The following is a 20,330-nucleotide window of genomic DNA, read 5'->3' as shown; positions in this document are numbered from 1 at the left end:
TTTAATTCCCCTCCGGCTTCAGCTGCGACTAGACAGGCCCTACAATGCAACCTGTCACTATCCCAGCCACGTTAGGAAAAGCCATTAGTGTAGCACCCCGGAGATAACCTCTTTGTGCGAGCCTGGCTGCCACTCCCTCAGGTGCTCAGCTGCCACCAGCCCGCAGCAGCATTTCCCCTCTGTCTGGAGCAGGTGAGACTAGACAGACCAGGGCTGCAATATTTCACCTTCCTGCTTGTCAGGCAAATAGAAAGCTTTTGTGCAGCAGGGGAACTTCGCACAATTTCACCTCTTACCAAGGTGTGTGGTTTCCCACAGGCACAACAACCTCCTGAGAGGAAGCTTCATTTATAACCTGTCCTCCAGCCCCCAGGCAGGCCACGGTCCTTGCAGGCTTCCCCTGCAGCATTCTCCTTCTTGCAGAGAGATCCACCAGCCAGGGCAGGGTCTGCATCCCCCTCCTGCCATGGATGCAGGAGGAAAAGCATCCACAAAGCCCTACAAAGTGAGAACAAGGGCTCCAGATCTGAGGTGACAGAGCCAGAGTAACAAAAACATCAGTGAAAAAATGTGAAAACACCTCTTTTCCTTCAGCAAGGGAAGGTGGGCTCCCACTTTCTTTTTAAGGATTATCCTCCTGTTCAAGCAACTCTGACAAATGCCTGCAGTTAACAGCCTTATCCAAGTATCCTTCCCCCAAACAGCCTTCCCAGGAATGAACACTGTCTGCCTCTTAGGAAAAGCTTCATTTAATACCTGTGAAACACCTGGAAACCTCGTGGATGATTACTCCAGCTCAAGGAAGGGAAGGGGGGAGCTCTTTCAGTGTACTCTGGCAGAGAAGGGATCTCAGTCCACAGAGCTCTGCACAGATTTACACACAGGCAGGGACCAGGTGGCTGCCTAGGACAGCAAATTGATCAGGGGACACCGAGAGCACACATGACTTCAGCTGGATATTTTTCAACTTTATCTACAACCGAGGACTGGGGGAAGAGCCAGAAACAACCACAGAGTGACTCTGCTTAGACTCGCCCGGTGTTACATTTCAAGGTTTTCGGACTACCCGCTCCATCCAGCGATCCATCAGGCACTGTCATTACTCCAGAGACGTCGAGACTAATTCCACCCTAAGCGTTCCCATCCTTCAAAAGGCCGCACTTGACTGCCGTTATCAATTCCGTGCATGATGAAGACATTTAAAGCCTCGCATGCTCTCTCCAGCAGACGCCTTGCGTGCCGGTGCAGCAGCTGAATTTCCACACGCACCCGCCCGCTCCTCACACCGTGTGAACCGGCACACGGGGACACTCCCGCATCCCCGAGTGACCCCGCATCCCCCCCTCCTGCCCGACCCCAGCCTCCTCCACAGCGGCGATGGGAGCGGCTCCGCACGGAGCTGCGGGAGCGAGCGGAGCCGCGGCTCCCCGCTCTCCCTTCAGGGCTTTCCGAAACTTTTTCTCCCCGCTGTGCCGATAGCGGGGCTGCGGGCAGGGCCGAGCCGAGCCGGGAAGTTTCTCCCGTGGGCGCTGGGTCGGAGCAACTTTGGCCGCACGGCCCGCGGAGCTCCGAGCGCTCCGGCCGCCCGGGGGCCGGGCGGGAGGAACGCGAGGAGGAGCTCGCTTCGGGGGAGGGGGAGATGGAGCCGGGGCGTGGGTAAGCCGCTCCCTTCTTCTTCCTCCTCCTCCTCCTCCTCCTCCTCCTCCCCCCTCGGCTGCTCCAGTCTGGCAGCCAGGCGGCCGCTGCCTCCGGCCGGAGCCGCCGCACTTGGGAAGCGACTCCCGGCCCCGGCGCTGCCGCCGGGATGGGGAGGCTGCCGGCGGCTCCCGGATTGCTGCTGCTGCTGCTGCTGCTGCTGGCGGGCACGGCGGGGCTCTGCCGGGCGCTCTTCTCCCTCCCGCTCCGCGTGTCCCGCCCCGCCGCCCCCGCCGCCCCGGTGGTGCTGCGGCCGGCGGGCGGCAGCCGGCAGCAGGATGCCCCCGGGGCTGCGGACGGCTTGGCCCTGGCCTCGGATCCTGGCGGCACGCTCAACTTTTTAGCCATGGTGGAGAACCTCCAGGGAGACTCCGGCCGCGGCTACTACCTGGAGATGCTGATCGGGACCCCGCCGCAGGCGGTAGGAGCGGGGCGAGGGGAGGGGGCGAGGGGAGGGATGGGGAGGAGGGGGCCAAACTTGACTGGGAGCGATTCGGCCGCCCCCCCGGCTCCAACGCAACTTTGTCCCGGTGCTCGGCGCTGGCGCCTCCTCCCTTCCCCTTTTTCCCCCTCCTTTCCCGGCAGACGGGGCCGGTGCCCGTCTTTCCGCGACTTTTCGCGGACCCGCAGGGAGGGGAGAGAGGAGAGAAGCATCCCCCGGCTGCCCTGTCCTGCCCCTGCTCGGGAAATCTGCGGGTCAGGTCCCCAGGATTTTCTTTTAGGCTGTGTCACGGCGTTTGGATCCGAAGCGAGTCGCTCTGCCAGTCGAACTGACCGTGCTTTAGAGACAGAGGGTGCTTTTTTTGTTATTCTTTGCTTTTTTAAGCTGCTCTGCTTCGTGATTGGGTGCTTTGGTAGATCTTCCCGGTGCTCCCGGGAGAATCACTCGGCATCTTCCTGCTAAACTAAGTGATGGCTGGGCACAACCAGCCCCTTCTGTCGGGAATCCATCCGTGTGCTGCTCATTAACGGGGCAAAGAACGCTGAATATTGTTGTCAGATAAACCGTGTTGCCTTGAATCTTCCCTCTCTGTCTCCACCAGTGTGTCTGAAGTTTGTTTCGGGTTGTTTTTTGGGTTTTGGTGTTTTTTTGCCGTGTAGTTGCTCTTTCATCTGTGTCATGAGATCCCAGGAGGAGCGGTGCTGTGCTGCTGGTGGGATGACCAGTCAGCTGAGTGGGGATTAATTTCCTGAGAGCCCTCGGGGCTTTCCTTCAGAACTTTGTGTTTGCTTCAGGACTTTAGGTCCTGAGGTTCCCAGTGTGGACAGAAAAAAAAAAAAATCTTTATTCTTCTGCTTAACTCCCCTACGTAATACAAAGTCAGTGAATGCCAAAATGTGCAGCCAATGGGGAGTGTTCAGCCGTCATTGCATTTTTGGACGTGTCTGAGCTCTTTCTTTTTTTGCCCCTCGAATGTAAGAGGATTGGTCACATCATCTCTCTAATCAAAAGGTATCACACTGGGATCAATATAGGCATTGAGAAAGGCAGGTATTGTTTTATGATCAATAAATAGAGATTTAAAAAAAAACAAACCGTAACTAGGTCTGACATATCAAGGTGTGGCCCAGTGGCCATGGAGGCCATAAAATAATTTTTCCTCCGTGTTGAGTGATGCATATTTGACTAGTTCTGCTAGTGTGGTGTGGTGTGTGCTTCATAACTCCAGGGAACATTCAAACATTCAATACTGGCTTCTGCCAGAATCGAGGGACCAGATTTGATTGGACTAATCACCCAATTCAGCATGTCTTAGATGAAAAAAAATATCTTCAGGTAGAAAAAGTGACTATCAAGCATATTATCTCCTTACATGTCTAGGGGGATTCTGAAATGGGAAGAAATGGAGAAGGAAAAATGTGACAGGCCTTTAATAATATGACTGGAGGTCTGAGAGGGAGAAATGTGCTGCCCTCAGTACACCCACAGGCTTTACTTATGCTTAACAGCTCATATCACTTGTATTACAGGTGATGGAAGGTTGCAGCTAGACTTTCCTCTGATTTTTATTTTTTCCACATAAAAAACCCATCATTTGAATCTGATTGCAAAGCTTTTACTATTTAGAACTAGTTCTGACTTCTTGCAAAGTTAAGTATTTTAAAGACTACCACTGGTTTAGCACATGTGAGGTTTTATTCACAAGTAGACCCACTGAGGTTGTAAGTAAGATTATAAACACTTCTGTTTCCCAAATCAGATCTTGGTGTGTAATGACTCAGTGGAGTGCAGTTAGAATTTCTTCTGTACTTTTGATGAGGATGAATTTGTTATCTCGTTCCCTGCCTGAAACCAGAAGACTTAAAGATCACAAATGTACTTGCTGTTTTTCTTCTTTTCAACGAGTAGTATAAAGCTACAAAGCTGCTACTGTTGGTGCTTGAATGCTTCACATGCTGCTACTAAAAGCAAGTGTCTGGATAGTGCCAAGCGTTGGATTGTGTTAAGCTCCTTGGGCAAGTCGTTGCTGGAGTTGGGAGTGGGCTGTGCGTGATGCTGTAGAAAAGGAAAATCTTTTCCTGATTCAAATGCTCCTCCCAACCTGACTTCGCTTCACGTCAGCAGCTGCGCCGCAAAGTGATGCTTGGACACCTTGCTTTGCTCTTGCACCCCTCCAGCTTGGGGTTCCCAGCTGCCTGCCTGAGCCAGGCCAGTCCCAGGACTGCCAGCCCAAGGAGCAGGAGCGCTGCCCTGACATTTTGCCAAGGAGGAAGGAGGATGCTGGCAGCGAGGAGCGCCGGAGCAGCGCGGCTGCGCTTCCGGGCTGGCGCAGCAGAAAGGTGCCTGGCACAGCTGCTGCTCTGCACAGGGAGCAGAGAGGGGACGGGGAAATGCTCCCAGGGCAGTGGTGGACCATGAGCAAGTAGCAGGCTGTGAGAAGAGAAAGCAGATTTGATGTCCTGGTTACAGCAGTGTTGGTGCCCAGTGACTTTGGGAGCGTGTGCGTCAAGTGTTGGAGGCTGCTGTGCCAGAATGGGGAATGAACATTTGTGAAAGGCTTCAGCACTACAGGGCTTGCTTTACTGCTCAGCTGCATTTTTAGAAATTTTCCTTTTTTAATTCCTGTTCTTGGAAGGAAGCTACTATGACAGAATTTCGTTTTTCAGGTCATTTAAGGCATACTTTTTGGCTTTCGTTCCAATTCTGATTTGTCATATAGCAGATAAACACAGCACAGACTGCGATTCACAATGGCAGTTCTGAAACACTTGTTCTGATGGTACAAAAATAGAGCAGCTGTGTGAAGTCAAAATTTATTTTATTTCCAAGACAGGAAACTTCAATGCAGTCAATCCAGTTTTGCAAAGTGTTTGCAGCCAAAGTGTTTCTGATCATTTCCAGTTTTATGATACAGTATCCTTCCTAATCCTATCAGATCTCCAGACCAGTTACCAGGTTGGTGTCAAGTGTTATTACTCCCACTAATTCTTATTCATTGACATGTAGACCTACTTAAGAATTATGTGAAAGGTGAAAACAGTCTGTTGTATTGAAGGGTGTAATGTATTTGTCCCTTATTTCATGGATGTATTATGTGTCCTACTCCCAATGGATTATGGGCTTTATACCTGTCTGCATAGGTGCACTTCTTGCAGTTCCAGATTTAAGTAAGAGGTGGCAAGAGCCCAATATGAATCGTGTGCAGTGTTCTTAGCTATTTCTTTAAATAATCTGATGGAATTCCTTTGCTCTATCTTTTATTATTTTGCCTACCCTGAGATTATAAGAACTGTGAGAAATTGAATCCAAGATCATTTAGGTTTTTTTGCTATCTTCAGTGCAGTTCTCTTCATATTAATTTTGTTTCTCCTACAAGCTTTTGACCAAAAGAATAGTCAAACTCTTAAAAAAACCTCATGTTTTTCACAGCTTTGAAGTCCATCTGGACTGCATTACATGTTTGCAGGGACACTACCCTTGCCTCATCTTGCCTCTTGTACGAGGTGGTGGATCCTGCTGGTCCCACTGCATTTCCAAGGTGTGTTTTTATTGAGAACAGGTAAATGTTAATCCTGCAACTGCTCTGTGAAGGAGAGGCCAGGCGTACAGCCCCTGAGAGCCCCGGTCTGTTTGATTCCCCAGAAGGATCCAGCTTGTGCTCTGAATGCCACAGCTCCTTTCTTTCAGTCTCAGTTTTTCATTCTGTTCATGAAGAGGCTTTTAAATCTGCTGTTTATCCTAATGACAGTTTGTTCTGTGCACAGGGTGAGCAAAATCCCCTTCTATAAACTCGCTCCCAAGTTTTAAGGTCAGTGTGGATGTTGGTTCTAACGGCCCCCGCTGCAAAACACAAACTTCAGTTCCCACATAATTGGTGGGAGGTTATCTTCCCTTCCATTTCTTCCAGCTATTAAAGAGAGGAATGATAAAGAAGGATATGTATTAAATACCTCTAGTGTGTCGTGGAGTCAGAATTTATGGCTTCGTGTTTTGAAGGTGATGTACACACACATTAACAAGTTCTGAACTTGCAGCCATTATTCCTTAATTGGTGGTAGCTCTCATTCCCCGAGTGTTGAAAGGAAGGAAGATGTGAGGAAAGATTCAACTGCTCTTGTAATCTGATTTTTGTTGCTGTACTATTCCCAAACAAGTTCAGCTCTGCTTTCTTAATTTTGCTGAAAAGGGTCTCACTGTCTTTCTAGATACAAGGAGTTTTAAAATGTGATCTTTCTTTGTTCAAATATCAGAAGGTAGGTTCCATCTCAATTCTCTCTTTTTGTCTTTTTTTTTAAACTAATTACTAAGGTCTTTTGTATTTATTTTTGAGTTCTTTATGAGAGCTAAAAAAAACAAAAGGCTGAGAAGCAAAGACAATTTCTATGGTGCACTGGAGTGTTTTGAAGTGTCAGTGGCAAAATCCCTCCAGATCTGTCTAGTGGAAATAGTATTGAAATGCAAAATATTCTTGTTTTTAAATGGTGATTTGTGTTGATTTTGATTGTTGTTGTTGTTGTTGGATACCTGCAAAATAAAAAGGACGAGCACCTGGCAGTTGTAATTCAGGACTAATCCAGTGAACAGCTGTGGCCTGGTGGGCTGTGATGTGTTTTTGACCCAAGACAAGCAAGCCATCATACCAGGTTTGGGTTGACCAAAAAGTCCCTGCCTTTACAAGTTAGCATTCTAGCACCTTCTTCCATCCTAAATTAGCCCTGGCAAAAGAGGCTGTACTATAGAAATAACCCAAAATTACATTACACTGGATGGAAGAGGCTCACCGTGGTCATTCCTCAGGATCCTCTTCTCTCCCAGAGTTAGGGATTAGAGCCCCACTAACTGCTCCTTTAAAGGAGCTTTTTTTTTCAAAGAAGTGATGGAAGCTTTATTATCCAGGGGCTCTGGTTGAGGCAATCCTGAATTCAGATCCTGGTGGGCCAGGGCAGAAGAGTTGCTGTGAGGAGCAAGGATGGTGGAAATAGGTGCAAGGCTCACATTTTTTACCACTTTGCATTTCATTTCTTATCAAGGAAAAAGCATCAGTTAAATCTGGAAAGAGGAAAGTAGAGGGCAAGCAAATAACTGTTTTCCCTGAACAAAGTGTAAATTAGTTGGGATTTGGAGTAGAAATAAGATGAAAATGAAACAGTGGACGAAAGAAAGCCCGTGTGGAATTTCCGTGTGTTTGTTTCATTTGGATTATTAAGGAAGAAATCTTTCTCTTCTTATTTGGGTTTTTCTTGTGTTTTTTTTTCCCCTTTCTCCCCCCTCTCTAACCAGAGGACTGTGAGCTCTAGGGATTACATCTGGCAAGACAGATTTAAAAGCTACTACACCTTGCAGGGGTCTTCATTTTCTTGAAGAGCACTTATGACTCCGAGTATGTGAGGACACCTTAGCTATTACATTGCCTCCACATATTATAATTTTTTAAAAGTCCTCACTCAGTGTAAGTGAAATGAGTCTGACCCCAAGTGTTGTCTGGTCATTGTCAAGTACAGCTCTGTTTGAAAAAGGAAGCTGGCACAATGGCTCTCACATGTGCCTCTCCAGTGGGAGTCGGACAGACCTCACTCCCCCTTTTCCTACTGGCTGTAAAATACAGATTTAATCGTACAAACAACTTGAGTAAATAAGTGAAGGAACTTGTTGCTTCTATTTCAGCATAGATTAGGGCTTGAGATCAAATCTTCAAAGTAAAGGAGGCAGCTCTCAGCTGCCTTAAATAAGGAAGTGTTTTTTCCTGCTATTGACAGGCCTGTCCTACATCTTGCTGCTTTCCAGCCTGGGTTTGCTCTGTAGATCCAAGCTAGTGAAGCAAACACAGAACATGTTCTAAGGTCACTTTTACACCTGAATTTCCATCCATCAGCTCAGTGTCCTTCAAAGCACTTAAAGTAGCCCAGGACTAGATAGATCTTACTTATCTTTGTGCTCATGCCTCCATCACAGCTCTCTGCGCGACTGGATCGCGCTGTTAAGGAGCTGGGCTGGCAGGACACGGCTCAGGGGGGCTGGGAACAGCCTGGCTGAGAGGAGAACCTCAGCATGAGCAACCCACTGTGCTTTTCCCTTGGCTGGAAACGCTCAGGGAGTGATGGGGTCTCTGAGCTTGAGATGACCCCAAGGTGTTAGAAAGTCCTTTTCTCCCAGCCCCAAGGCCGAAGAAGCCAAAACTCTTCTGTTCTCGTTCTCAAGGTTGTTTATTTTCCTTATCTATAACATTCTTTCCCTGACAGAGCTGAGGTCTGTCTGGCAGGTGAGTTTGTGGCACACTGACCCGCCCTTGGGGTGGTGTTAGTTTTTCATACTAAGAACTACGTGTGCTTTATTTACAATAACTTTCCAATACCTATCACCTATGTTAGACAGTCTGTCTCTACTCTAAACCAGTCCAAAAGTGCCACCATCACAGCAGAAGATGGAGGACAAGAAAGAAGGAGAAAGACAGGACACACCCAGATTCCTTCATCTTGCCTCTTGAACCCCCATTCTAAAACCCCAAAATTCTACCTTTTCACCCTGTGACAAATTCACTGTCATTCTACTTAGTCTCTTGTGGCTTGTGAATCCTCACACATGTCCTGGGAGCTCCTCCACTGTGGGCAGCACCTGAAGGTGGTCAGTGAGGGAGCTTGCCCTGGAGGAGACAGGCTGGAGACTGGCCATACAGCCACGCCACAGACAACAAACATCAGGCCTCAAGAAACAAGAAGCCACAACTAATGACATCCAGGCAGTTTATGGCGAGGAGCAAAGGACTCACAAAGGACTCTGGGACCAACTGGGAGTGGCCATGCAGATCAACAGCCCGTGATTGGCCAGAAGGCTTCTAGAACATTCTGTGAGAGACTATACATATATCTATGTGTCGGCCCCACTTTGGGGTCTTCTGAAGCAGCCTCTTTATGTTTTGTTTTGCACCCTCGTTTGGGCCCTTTTTATTTATTTAATAAATACCTCCAGTTGTACCCGTCCCTTCCTCGTTGCTGCGCCACACGACCGCACCATTGTTGAGCTCCTGAGACCAGAGGGTTTCTCTGTGCACCCACAGATCCCTCAGGGTGTTGTTGCCAGCCCATCTCTGGCCATTCCACACCCAGCCAGGTCAGAGATCGCCGGCGGTCGGACGCGCGATCCATCTCCAGTCTGCACCAACCCCACAGCTTTGGTTTGCCTGCTTGGCACAGCAAGGGATTGAGCCTGGCATCACCAGAGAGCCTCACCAAAAAAACTTCCGAAAACTTCTCCTCAGGCTGAGAGCAGCTGCTGCTGCCCACAGGCCCAGCCAGTTCAGCAGCCTTCCCCCAGGCGTGGCTCTCCAATGGACTTTTGGCCATGCACATCCCAGAGCAGCCACATAGCAAAGTCAGCCCTGGAGCCTCCAGGAAGCTTCAGGCCAGCGTCAACGTTTGCTCCCTCTTTTGCTAAAGGCTGATAAAATAGCACCTTTTTCCCCCTGGTCTCACTCCTCCCTCAGAGTTCTTCCCCCATTCTTTGTTCTGCCTGCCTTTCCTACTGCTCTCGCTGCCTTTTTTATGTCTAAGAGTATTTTACAGGAAGGGCAGCTGGGAACGAATGTTCTAGACTTTTATTTTGGGATTTTTTTTTTAAGAGTCCTTCTCTAACAGATGAAATCTGTGGGGTGTCATGGGGAGGGAATTTGAGGAAAACAAGCTAGATGGAGGAACAAGATCTTATTTGAGTGAAAATTACAATTCACTGAATACAATTAATGTGTCATAATTAGGCCCTTTTGAAGGGAATGTGTTAAGACAGTAATTGCACTCTGCAATCCTTTTTTCCTCTCACCACTGCTTACTAATAATTTGATATTGTGAAAAACAAATTACTTGTAGATTTTGTCCTCTTTGCTCAGCTTGTGAGTACTAAAATTAGTTGATTTTATTTAGCTTTATGGTTGGCTTATTTTTGTACCTATTTACTAGCAAAAACTGCTATTAAGCTAGATTGCAATGTGTTCAGGGAAAATGCTGGTCTCACATCTTAGTCTGGCCTTATTTTAAAAGAGGAAAGGTATTAATGTTGCAGCAACACTTGGTAAGCTTCTCCTCCCTAAATACAAAGAAGAATCCATCCTTAGGGATCCAAAACTGGCATTTTTGCTTTAAAGAAAAAGACATGACAACTCAAGAACTGAGAGTCACCTTTCCACTTGAGGGAGGGATTAAAGGCCAGCTCCTGCCATTTGACAGGGGAAAAATAATTGGATGCTTTTGTCAGCCATCTCTCACATAATTCCTTGATATTTGTGAGTGGATCTGCCTGTGAGAGTGGCTCTCAGCAGAGCACCTTGGAGCCCACCTACTGCTCAGGCTCAGGTCAAGGCCAGATGTGAGAATTTTTTCACCACCCAGGCACTTTCTGCTTCCTACTTTGCTTCCATAAGTAGCTTCACACCAGAGAAGTTCAGGCTTTGGGGTTTCTACAGGAACAAAAGGCTTACCTGCTTTGTCATCATATGGAAGCTTGGGTCCTACATATGCCAACTTGAACATTTTTATTGTGGCATCTGGGAAGAAAAGAATTTGAAGAATGCCATTGGCAGCAATAGTTTTGGCAGAGAAAAATAAAATACTGGGGTGTTTTGTTTTGACTGCAGGATTTGGATCCGTTTTGAAAATTGTGACTTTGTGAAATCTCGAGGGAGGTTTTTTCCTCACATTTTTTGTCTACGTAAATGGCAACTTTACTTCCAGAATTCCACTGTGATACCTGTTGATACAGAAACCTTGACTGTCAGTGCCTGCAGTATAACAAATGAACAGTTATGGCATCTTTTCAAGGCTGGGTTGGACAGGGCTTTTAGCAACCTGGTCTGGTGGAAGGTTCCCTGCCCATGGCAGGGGGTTGGAATGAGATAATTTTTAAGGCTCCTCCCAACCCAAACCATTCCATGATTCAAGCCAGAGCACACTACAGCAGGTTGAGCTGTTCAGGGCAGTGTTACTGTGCTGCTTAAGTGTGGTTTGGAAAGGCTGTGCTTTTGTTCAATGTGCTGCGTGCCTGGTAGATGTCTGCTACAGGAAAGAGTGAAGTGTGAGGTGTGTCAGAAAATGATTCATCATTCCTACCTTTTCTCTGACTAAAGAGATTTTTATTTAATTCATTCATGTTTCTTCTCAGCGACTCTTGGGTTGCAAATAAGACAGAGGAGTTCAAAGGTGGTCACACTTCCCAAAAGTCTGGGAGCTGCTGGAGCAATGTAACATCTGATGCAGTCACAGTGCTTCAGCTTAACTGTCAGAGAATAATCTTCTCATTACTTCCCAGAAGCAAAGTCCTTCAGGGAATAACACAAACATTTCACATGATCCAAAGTGCCAGATTTTTGCATTTGAACCAATGAGATGAACCGTTTGGGGGATGGGGAGAGTTCACAGAATTTCTCAGGAGCTGTGGTTATGAACTGCTACATGTTCCAGCAAAAATTAACTTTCATTTGCACTCTGCTGAGCCTTCAGGTTTACCTTGAATGACCTTTGATCATTGGCAGGTGACCAGATGCCAGTGGTACTTGCTGCAGCTTTTTGCCCGGGTTTGGGAGCTTTTCTCCATGGCAGCTGTGCACAACAGCATTTGGGCAAAATTCCACAATTCCAGTGCCCTGAGCACCATCAGCTCCAGTGGTGTGAATAGTGTGAATAGAATGGTTTGGGTTGAAAAGGATCTTCAAGACCATCCAATCCCAGCTCCCACCACACATCCATCATCACAGAGTGGGATGTAACCCCTGGCCTGACTAGAAGGAAGCAGATTCCTGCCCTGGAATTGTTGCTGTGTGGAGGAATGGGTTGTAGGGAGCTGCTGTTATGGCGTGTCCTGGCAGACTTTATCAACCCGAGAGCACAACAAAGTCTTTTAACTTCCTGCCCTACAAACTCAATCTGGTATGTGGAAATGAAGCTGTGTTCCTGCATGCCTCTGTGTTCTCCTGTGTAATCAAGATTTTTATAGTGGAACTTGGTTAACAATTGTAATGATGTATGAGCCACGGGCGAAGCTGGTTCATTTCCCAGAGCTGCTGCCTCTCCAATATTAGCCAGGGGAAAGAGGAAAGTATGAATGTTTGAGAAGGAGAGAGAGAAATAAACTACTCCAATAGCAGAGCAGGAACAGTGCTGCTTTCAAAAAAGATAATTTTTTTTAAAAGCATATCTTATTTCACTTGAGAATCAAAACTGCCTTTTAAATTGTCCTGCCAAATTTTTAAGTAAAAACATTAAAACAAATATAAATAAAAAGCATTATTCTTATTTTTAATTAATCAAACACATCATTATGACATTGGTTAACAGCTTTTTTTCCTTTTTTTTTTTTTTCCCAATCAAATAGCCCTTCCTGCTAATAGGGAGCATGAAGCTGATTTGTGTTTGTGCCTTTGAACTCCCTTGTATAATTCCAAGGAACACCCATGATGACAATCAGACTCTGCTTGGCAATATCCTAAATAGGTCAGGTGCAATGGGGAGCAGAAGCCTTCCGTCTGTTGTATTCCCTTTATTAATTGCCAGGGAAATAAAACTACTGGAGTTGCATCACCTTGTTTGTGCTCTGAGGCCTGGGATCCCCGTGCACATTCCTGTGGCCACCAAAGATGGCACAGAGCAGTGGGAAGCTGCCTGGCCCTACACCTTTTCCCCAGAGGTTTGGCACAACTTTCCTAATAGGAAACATGATCAAAATAACCAAATTCCAGTCTCTGTGCCTGACATATGTCACCGTGATATTTTCTGAAAAATCCCTTCGCCAGGATTTCTTCTCCTGGGAAGCTGAGAAACCTCAGAAAAGAATGAAAACAATAATTATCTGAGTCTCTTCTCCCGTGTTTGCTGCTTTAGAATGTAGTCTGAACATTGTTTACCAACAGATACATGTTTGAGTAATTCCATGTAAATTGTGTTTTCTTAATGACCAATCACAACCAGCTGTGAGTAACTCTCTGAGAAGATATGAGTTTTTTTATTCATTCTTTACTAACCTTCTAATATATCCTTTTCTCTATTTTTTTAGTATAGATTGAGAATAGAATAGAATAGAATAGAATAGAATAGAATAGAAATCAACCTTCTAAGAATATGAAGTCAAATTCATCTCTTCCCTCGTCCTGGGACCCTCACAACCACCACAGACAAAGGTGAACTTGTGGGTTTTTTCCTGATCTTTCCCTCCTTCCCTTCCCTCACCTGCACTGGCAGATCCAGTCATGACCCCTTGCCATCCTACCAGCCCAGCAGGTGTGTGAAAGTGTGGGATGGTGGCTGCTCCTGGGCAGGAAGGGAGGAAAGAGGTGGGAGCTGCTATGACAGGTGAGGAAGAGGTGGTTCCAGAGGGTGGGATTGGCTTTTTCAGGCTGACACAGCCCAGATCTCGTGGTAAATAAAGTCTGGGAGTGCTGCAAGCCAGGCCTGAAGAACAAGTCATGGCATTTTTATAGCAGAGGTCATGCCTTGAGGCACAGGGAGCTCCTAGCTGGCTTTCCAAGGCGTGTGCTTGTTTATTTACCTCTCCATACCCAACTATCCCAGCCAATCCAGACATCTCACTGGGTGACCATGGGAATGTCTGTACTTTCCTGGCCTCCAGGAGGGACAGGCTGCTTTCAGAGCCCTGAACCTGTCTTAAGCAGCAAGCTGGGTGTTCCCACAGCATCATATCCATGGACTTCCACGTTTTGGCAAGGTTGGTTGCTTCACTGTTGTGGTGAGCAGATAGAGAAAACCCAGGGGAAACTTCTGCACTTTGGGTTTGTAGCAGCATTTTAGGACTGAAAACAGACTGGAAAATGTCTCTAAGCGTTCAGTGTCCTTGAAGAGGAGCACTAAAAAGCCATGAGGAGGAATTCCTGAGAGCAGGCAGTAAGTGCAGCTAGGAGGATGCTCTAATGAGTGGTGCCCCACAGAGTGGGCATGGAAGTGCTGCTGGGAAGAGCTCATTCCAGGGAGAATGGGTAGACTTGATGAGTCAGGGGTGTCCTGCTTTCACCTCTCCTCCTCACAGCTCTCCAGGCTCTGAAAAACCTTTGCTGACAAACACTCTTCTCCAAAGCTAACATCTTGACAGAGGAGGGGGGGCAAAAACCTGGAAAGAATCGTGTCACTACAAGAGCAAGGTGAAGGGTGGAGGAGAGGTAAGAGATCAGACTTGGCGTGCAGCCTTCTGAAAAATCAGATTTTTCTCACTGCTGTCCTGCAAATCTCATTTTCTTTCTGTTTGCCTCTGAAATGTAGCCTTTTTTCAGTGTTACTCAATATCCTCAAATCAAAGAATTATTAAATGGCTTGGGTTGGAAGAGAATTTCAAGATCATCTTGTTCCAACCCCCTGCCATGGGCAGGGACACCTTCCATTGTCCCAGGCTGCTCCAAGCCCCATCCAGCCTGGCCTGGGACACTTCCAGGGATCCAGGGGCATCCAAAACTTTTCTGGACAACCTGTGCCAGGGCCTCCTCACAGGAAAGTTTTCCCTAATATCCCATCTAACCCTACTCTCCTTCAGTTTGAAGTCATTCCCCATGTTCTTCTAAATAGCATCTGTAAAAAAACCAAACAAAAAACTTTTAAGTGTTGAAGGAGCAGCTTTGGCACTTGGTTTCACATCTCCAATGCAATTTGAAAGCCAGAATCTTATTTAAAATTGAGTTTGAAGTTCAGATCTTCAGTATGAGGGAGACCTTTGAAAGAAGGTGGGAATACAGGAGGGGGACTGGACCTCTCCTGCAGGGTTTCTGTCTGCTGCTGAAGGACAAGGGGACTGTGCTGTCTTTAGCAGAAGGGAGATCACCACAAAAATAGCAGTGCTCATGAGGCTAGGGATGCCTTCTAGCCTAAGCACAAGAACATTAGGAATGGGCTTCATTCCCCTGATGAATTTTGTTATTTCCAGATGGCACAGTAAACATGGGCAGTGACTCACCTACAGGGTGAGAAAGGTTTAAAAATTAGTCACTTCAAGCCTTCTTGAGTTTGCCTAGTAGCATGGCTTGGCTCTGTACATATGTGTAAAACTGTTTTGGTCTTACTGCAGTTGGAGGATTTAGTTGATTTAATTTCAAAACAAGCTTTTTTTTGCCTTTTTTTTTTTTTTTTACTGTAGGACTTCTGAAGCTAGGTAGAGAAGAAGAGTTAAAAATGCCTTTTTTTTTTTTTTTATTTGACAGCAGTTTCACTGAGTCTAATGAGCGATAGAGGAAAAGAAAAGAATGACCTGACAAAATAAATTGGAAGCTAATTTTGGAGAGCAAAAGCCTCAGAAAATTGAAATTCTGAACTGAATGCAGCTTCTAACTGTAATCATTCACTGGGTATAATACATTAATGTAGGCTTACTGATTTCATTTCCTTAACCCAAGGAAAAAAAAAAAAAAGGCAAAAAGTGCTCCTTCATATTGTATTCTGAAAGGTAATGTAATAGCATGATTTCTCTTTTTTTTTTTTTTTTGTGACTCCTTTAAAAAAGCCCAACCTCTAAAATTCTTTGACATGATTATACTTTTTAGAAAGATCATGTCCCAAGTAGTGCTGGTGAGCAGAAGAGCCACGGCAGACATTTAACCTCAGTGCCCTGTTTTCTGTGGAGCTGGAAGCTCTCCCCCTCCTCAGGTCCTCCTACAGCATCCTCAGCTCCATCTGATGTCCCAAAAATCCTGCTGGACAGTGCCCAGCAGGTCTGCCCTGTGGTGGTGTCACCCTCTGGTTTCCAGGTGAGAAAGTTTCATGCTGAGAAGGAGCCTGAGTGTGGCACTCACATTCTCTAGACTCCTTTGCCCAAGGTTTTTCCCTGGGAAGCTGAAAGGCAGCGAGAGGCCTCAGAAAAAAGGAAAACAGTTCTTATCTCATTTGCTTCTCCTGTGTTGTGCTCACGTGGAATGTGTTTGGAGATTGTTTGCCCACAGGTGATTGTTTCATTGGACTCTGGTGTGAGTTGTTTTCACTCTTTGGCCAATTGGGGCCAAACTGTGTCAGGACTCTGGAGAGAGTCACGAGTTTTCATTATTATCTTTTTAGCATTCAGTAAGTATCTTTTCTGTATTCTTTAGTGTAGTGTTCTTTAATATAATATAGCATAATAAAGTAATAAATTAGCCTTCTGGTAAGATGGAGTCAGATGCATCCTTTCTCCTGTTCTTCAAGGGTGCCTTGATTTAGAATAGCCTGTGAAGTGGGTGATGCCACTCACAAGCACATCTCCAAGAGTTAAGCTCTTTTTAGCTATGGAATTATTGAATTAATAGCTGTGTCTCCAGCACCTTAAGTCACCCTGTTCTCCAGGGAGGGAGGGAGGGGTGAGCTCTGGATGAGACTCTTGCTAATTTAGGACACAGGGCTTAGACTTAGCCTGTCTCTAAACCAAGGCTGCGTGGGCACTGGGATTCCTCTCGAGGCTTGCAGTTAAATGTGAGAGTTGCTCCCAGTGGCATTTGCCTTACAGCCTCCCTGTCTTGTCAGTGCTGTGCTGTAATTACCAGGAAATTGATTAATTTAGTTCCTTTACACCTACTAACAGGTGGAAACAGGCTTTTGCATTTAACAAGAGCTTTGTGTGCGCTTAAGCACAAATAGCTGATGTCTCATGCACGCCTTCTTGAATTTCAGAGTGTTTGGGGGGGTTTTGTTAATCCTCCATTTGTCTAGGCACTCATTATCTTTCCATTCAAGAACGTGTATGGTGTAAGTACAGCAAATGTACAGATCTTCCTCACAAATTTGGGAGGATTTCTGCTGCTCTCAGTAAGCACTAACTCTCTTTGTGCTTAAGGGTTGGTGGCTACCCTGGGGAAGGCTGATGAAGGCACCTCTTGGCTTCTATGCAAGCCCTTCCTTCTGAAAGGTTTGGCTCCCTGGGGGTCTCTGTCACAATTTTCCTTCATCTTCTCAATCCATTTAAAGCCTGTCAATGTTTATTTACAGGTGATTTCTTTTCCTACACCTCTAGGTTATTGTTGTTACTCTGTAATTAGTCCAGATTTCCATTAAAACTCAGTGCTTAGAGCAGAGCATGACTTCAGCTGCAGCTGGTTTATGTGAACATAAACAGGATTGCTTCACACACCTGGTTTTGTCTGCTGCAGGGTGTGAGGTGGGAGAGAGACCTGGAGGGGGAAAAAATAAAAAAGAGGGAAAAAAAGGTTAATCTCTTCTGAAAAGGCAATGAGACAAAATTGCTGCGATTCACACAGCTCTAAGATAAGCAAGTAATGGCTCATGTTCAACAGCAAAGCATGTTCATATAGCATGAATAGGATGGATGTGTTGTATGATAAATCTAGACACAGCAAATAAATTTCAGCCTGAAAAATAAGATAGCACATGAGATGGCATGTGCAGAAAGAATGCTAATGTTTAGGGAACCGAGGGCATTGGCAGGAAGGAGAGCGTAGAAATGAAGAATAGATATTTTGTTTTGTTACCAGGATTGATTGGCTGACTATTTTTTTTGTCTTTAAACCATAATAGCCTTCCCTTATTGTCAAAATGATAATATATATAAAGCACTTCCTGTAATATTTTTCTTCAAAATGACTATTCATCAGTCCCACAGTCAGATGCTCATATTTCAACTCACAATTTAGTTTAGCAAGTTTATACTTCAGAGCAATCTGTCATTTTAGCATTTGTGTTTTTTATACAAATCCCCACTACAGAAGCATGCAGTGCTCTTAAACACGGATAGATTGGCTAATCCAGATAGTACTTTGTAATCTTCTGGCAAAGAAAGAGATTATTGCTTTTCAGGCAGGAAAAAAGAAATATTCCTTCCAGTCTAGCAGTGCAGATCGTGGAGAGATGCAGGGGGAAAACTCCTGGTCTTCCGCTGGGCCCAGTGAGGGTGTGAGAGTGTTTGGGAATAGATGTTTGAGTGGTGGGGAAGAGAGGGAATGTGGAAATAGCAAATGTAAAGGTAGTAAATGTCAATCCCAGGTCCTGGCCGCACCTGGGAATGGAGTGAGGGGAAAGGCAGCAAAGGCCAAACCCTCTCTGGGGAGCTTGGTCTGGCACTGGCTCTCCTGTTAACTCCCCAGGCTGCAAACACAGCACAGTTTCTGCAACAAACTTCTGCTGCTGTGAAAGCAGGAGTTATCTTTGGTGATAAACCTGACCTTCTGGTTTGCCCACGTTTTCGTGCAGCCATAAATCACCTTCCTTTGCATCCCCAGGGCTGCAGCAAAATGTGGGCAACACCTGCTGAACAAACATTATTAGAAAATTAATCTCATTCTTTTTTTTTTTTTTACTTTCCTCACAATGCCTCTCTTATCTTGGCTGCATGGGTGAGCCCTTCTTGTGGCCATGGGAGGGGGTTTTTTGCAGGTGGGAGCAGATAGGTGTGTTTTCTCTGGTGAGGTGACCTCACTCAGGGCAGCACTGGAAATACCCCTGCTGGATTGGTGTAAATTGTGGGTCTGGCTTCCTCCTCTCCTCCTCTTCCTCCTCCTCTGAGGTGCAGTATGATTCCATCCAGGCTGCAGAGGATCATTTGGCTTTGGGGTGAGGTGTTCCTCCAGTGCAGGGACTGCTTGTGAGCCGTGAAAAGTGGGAGAATCCATCCCTGCCCCAGTGTTCATGGGCAGTGTGCCAGTCCAGCAAATTTACCTCTTTTTGTTTTCAGTCTTACCTGTTGAACAAAGTGCACGTTATTCTGCAAGCAGAAGTCTGTCATTGTGGAGGCTTTTCAGGTTTATGTCTGACTTTGCAGTCTTCTACATCCAGAAATGCTTCCAAAAATTTCTCTTAATTCATCTTTTAAATTGCTTTTATTTCTGCATCTTCAGAGGAACAGATGAAGAATCTATATTAAAGCCTAGCCTTCTGATGGTTTTTTTTTTTTTATTAGAAAGTAGCTGTAAATGCTAACTCTAAGTAACACAGGGGAGAAAAAACCCATAGAGTATGTCTGTGCTTAAAAAGCCACTGCATATTGTAACATTGCTAATTTGTAGAAACAAATTGCTGAAATAACCTGACAGTCAGTGCCAATAATAACATGTAATAACTGTGGGCAAACACAGCATATAGTTATTGGTGTTTTCTTTTCTGTGTGATGGTTGTAAGCAATTCTTGCCAGATGGGCTGATAATGTAATTAGGAATCATTGTGTTAAATGAGGCACCATTTAAATTGCCAACTAATTTTCCTATCTATTAACCAGCTTGAAAAAGAAGAGCTGTTACCCAAATGATTTCTAGCTGCTAATCCCTAACAAGAAGCAGCACTTCTTTGAACCTTTTTTTTTTTTTTTTTGAAGCACTGTCTAGCAGATTTTTTTCTGGAGGGTTTATTATGTGTGGGACAAAATAAGAAAGAGAATTAAGAGATGGTAAAAGCTCAGGAGTGAGGTGGGGTGGACTTCTCCATCTACACTGTGATGTGTGCTAACAGCTCCTGAGCAGGTCATGGGATGATTCCTATTTCTGGTCTCTGCATGGGGATAAAAACTTTTTTACTTTGTCATAGTTCACTGTGTGACATGCTCCAGCAAGCATATCGAATTACAAACCCTATTTTAAGTGGGTGCTTTGGGAGAAATCATGAAAGTAGGAAAAGATTTTGAGTGGCACATGAACGTTACTGGTGTGGAATGGTTGTGCTCTTTACTGAGGACAAGAGAAAAGGGAAAAGAAAGGAGTGCCCTTGGGTCGAGTTAAAATCCCAGAGAAGGCATGATGGCTTGTAGTTTTCATCATGAAAAGAGATATCATTGCTAAAAGGGAGTAGGTTTAAATTAGATATTAGAAATAATTCTTCAGGAGGGTGGGCAGGGGCTGGGATGGAATTGCCAGAGCAGCTGGGGCTGCCCCTGGATCCCTGGCAGTGCCCAAGGCCAGGCTGGACACTGGGGCTGGAGCAGCCTGGCACAGTGGAAGGTGTCCCTGCCATGGCAGGGGTGGCACTGGATGGGCTTTTTGGTCCTTTCCAGCCCAAACCATTCTGGGATTCTGTGAATTCTTACAGAGCTCCCTTCTTTCCTCTGCTGCCTTGTGAAAGAAGCTATTAATTATCATTAAAGTTTTGTCTGAGCCCCAGAGTAAATGTAAGGCTGAATGAGATTGTTTACTGTATTTATGGCCCTATGTGTGCAAACCCTGTTTCTTCTTTTTCTCCCCAACTCCCTGTGCTTCAGCTGAAGCAGGAATGAAGAACCAAATGCATTTTTGCAGTCTGGTTTCTTTACA

General features: G+C 45.7%; 1 protein-coding gene across 1 annotated transcript in view; it reads left to right on the top strand.

Annotated features, from left to right (window-relative positions):
- The first annotated feature begins 1,692 nt into the window (after positions 1 to 1,692).
- The window catches only part of BACE2 (beta-secretase 2), a 48,223-nt gene continuing 29,585 nt past the window's right edge, over positions 1,693 to 20,330 (top strand). Inside the window, exon 1 of the mRNA XM_064405941.1 lies at positions 1,693 to 2,116. Within this exon, the coding sequence (XP_064262011.1) occupies positions 1,805 to 2,116 (312 nt within the window). The 5' untranslated portion in view covers positions 1,693 to 1,804. The remainder of the gene's footprint in view (positions 2,117 to 20,330) is intronic.

Source organism: Passer domesticus, chromosome 2 (genome assembly GCF_036417665.1).
Source record: "Passer domesticus isolate bPasDom1 chromosome 2, bPasDom1.hap1, whole genome shotgun sequence".
Lineage (NCBI taxonomy): Eukaryota > Metazoa > Chordata > Aves > Passeriformes > Passeridae > Passer > Passer domesticus.
Note: the sequence above shows the minus strand (reverse complement) of the source record. Positions and strands in the feature narration are given on the sequence as shown.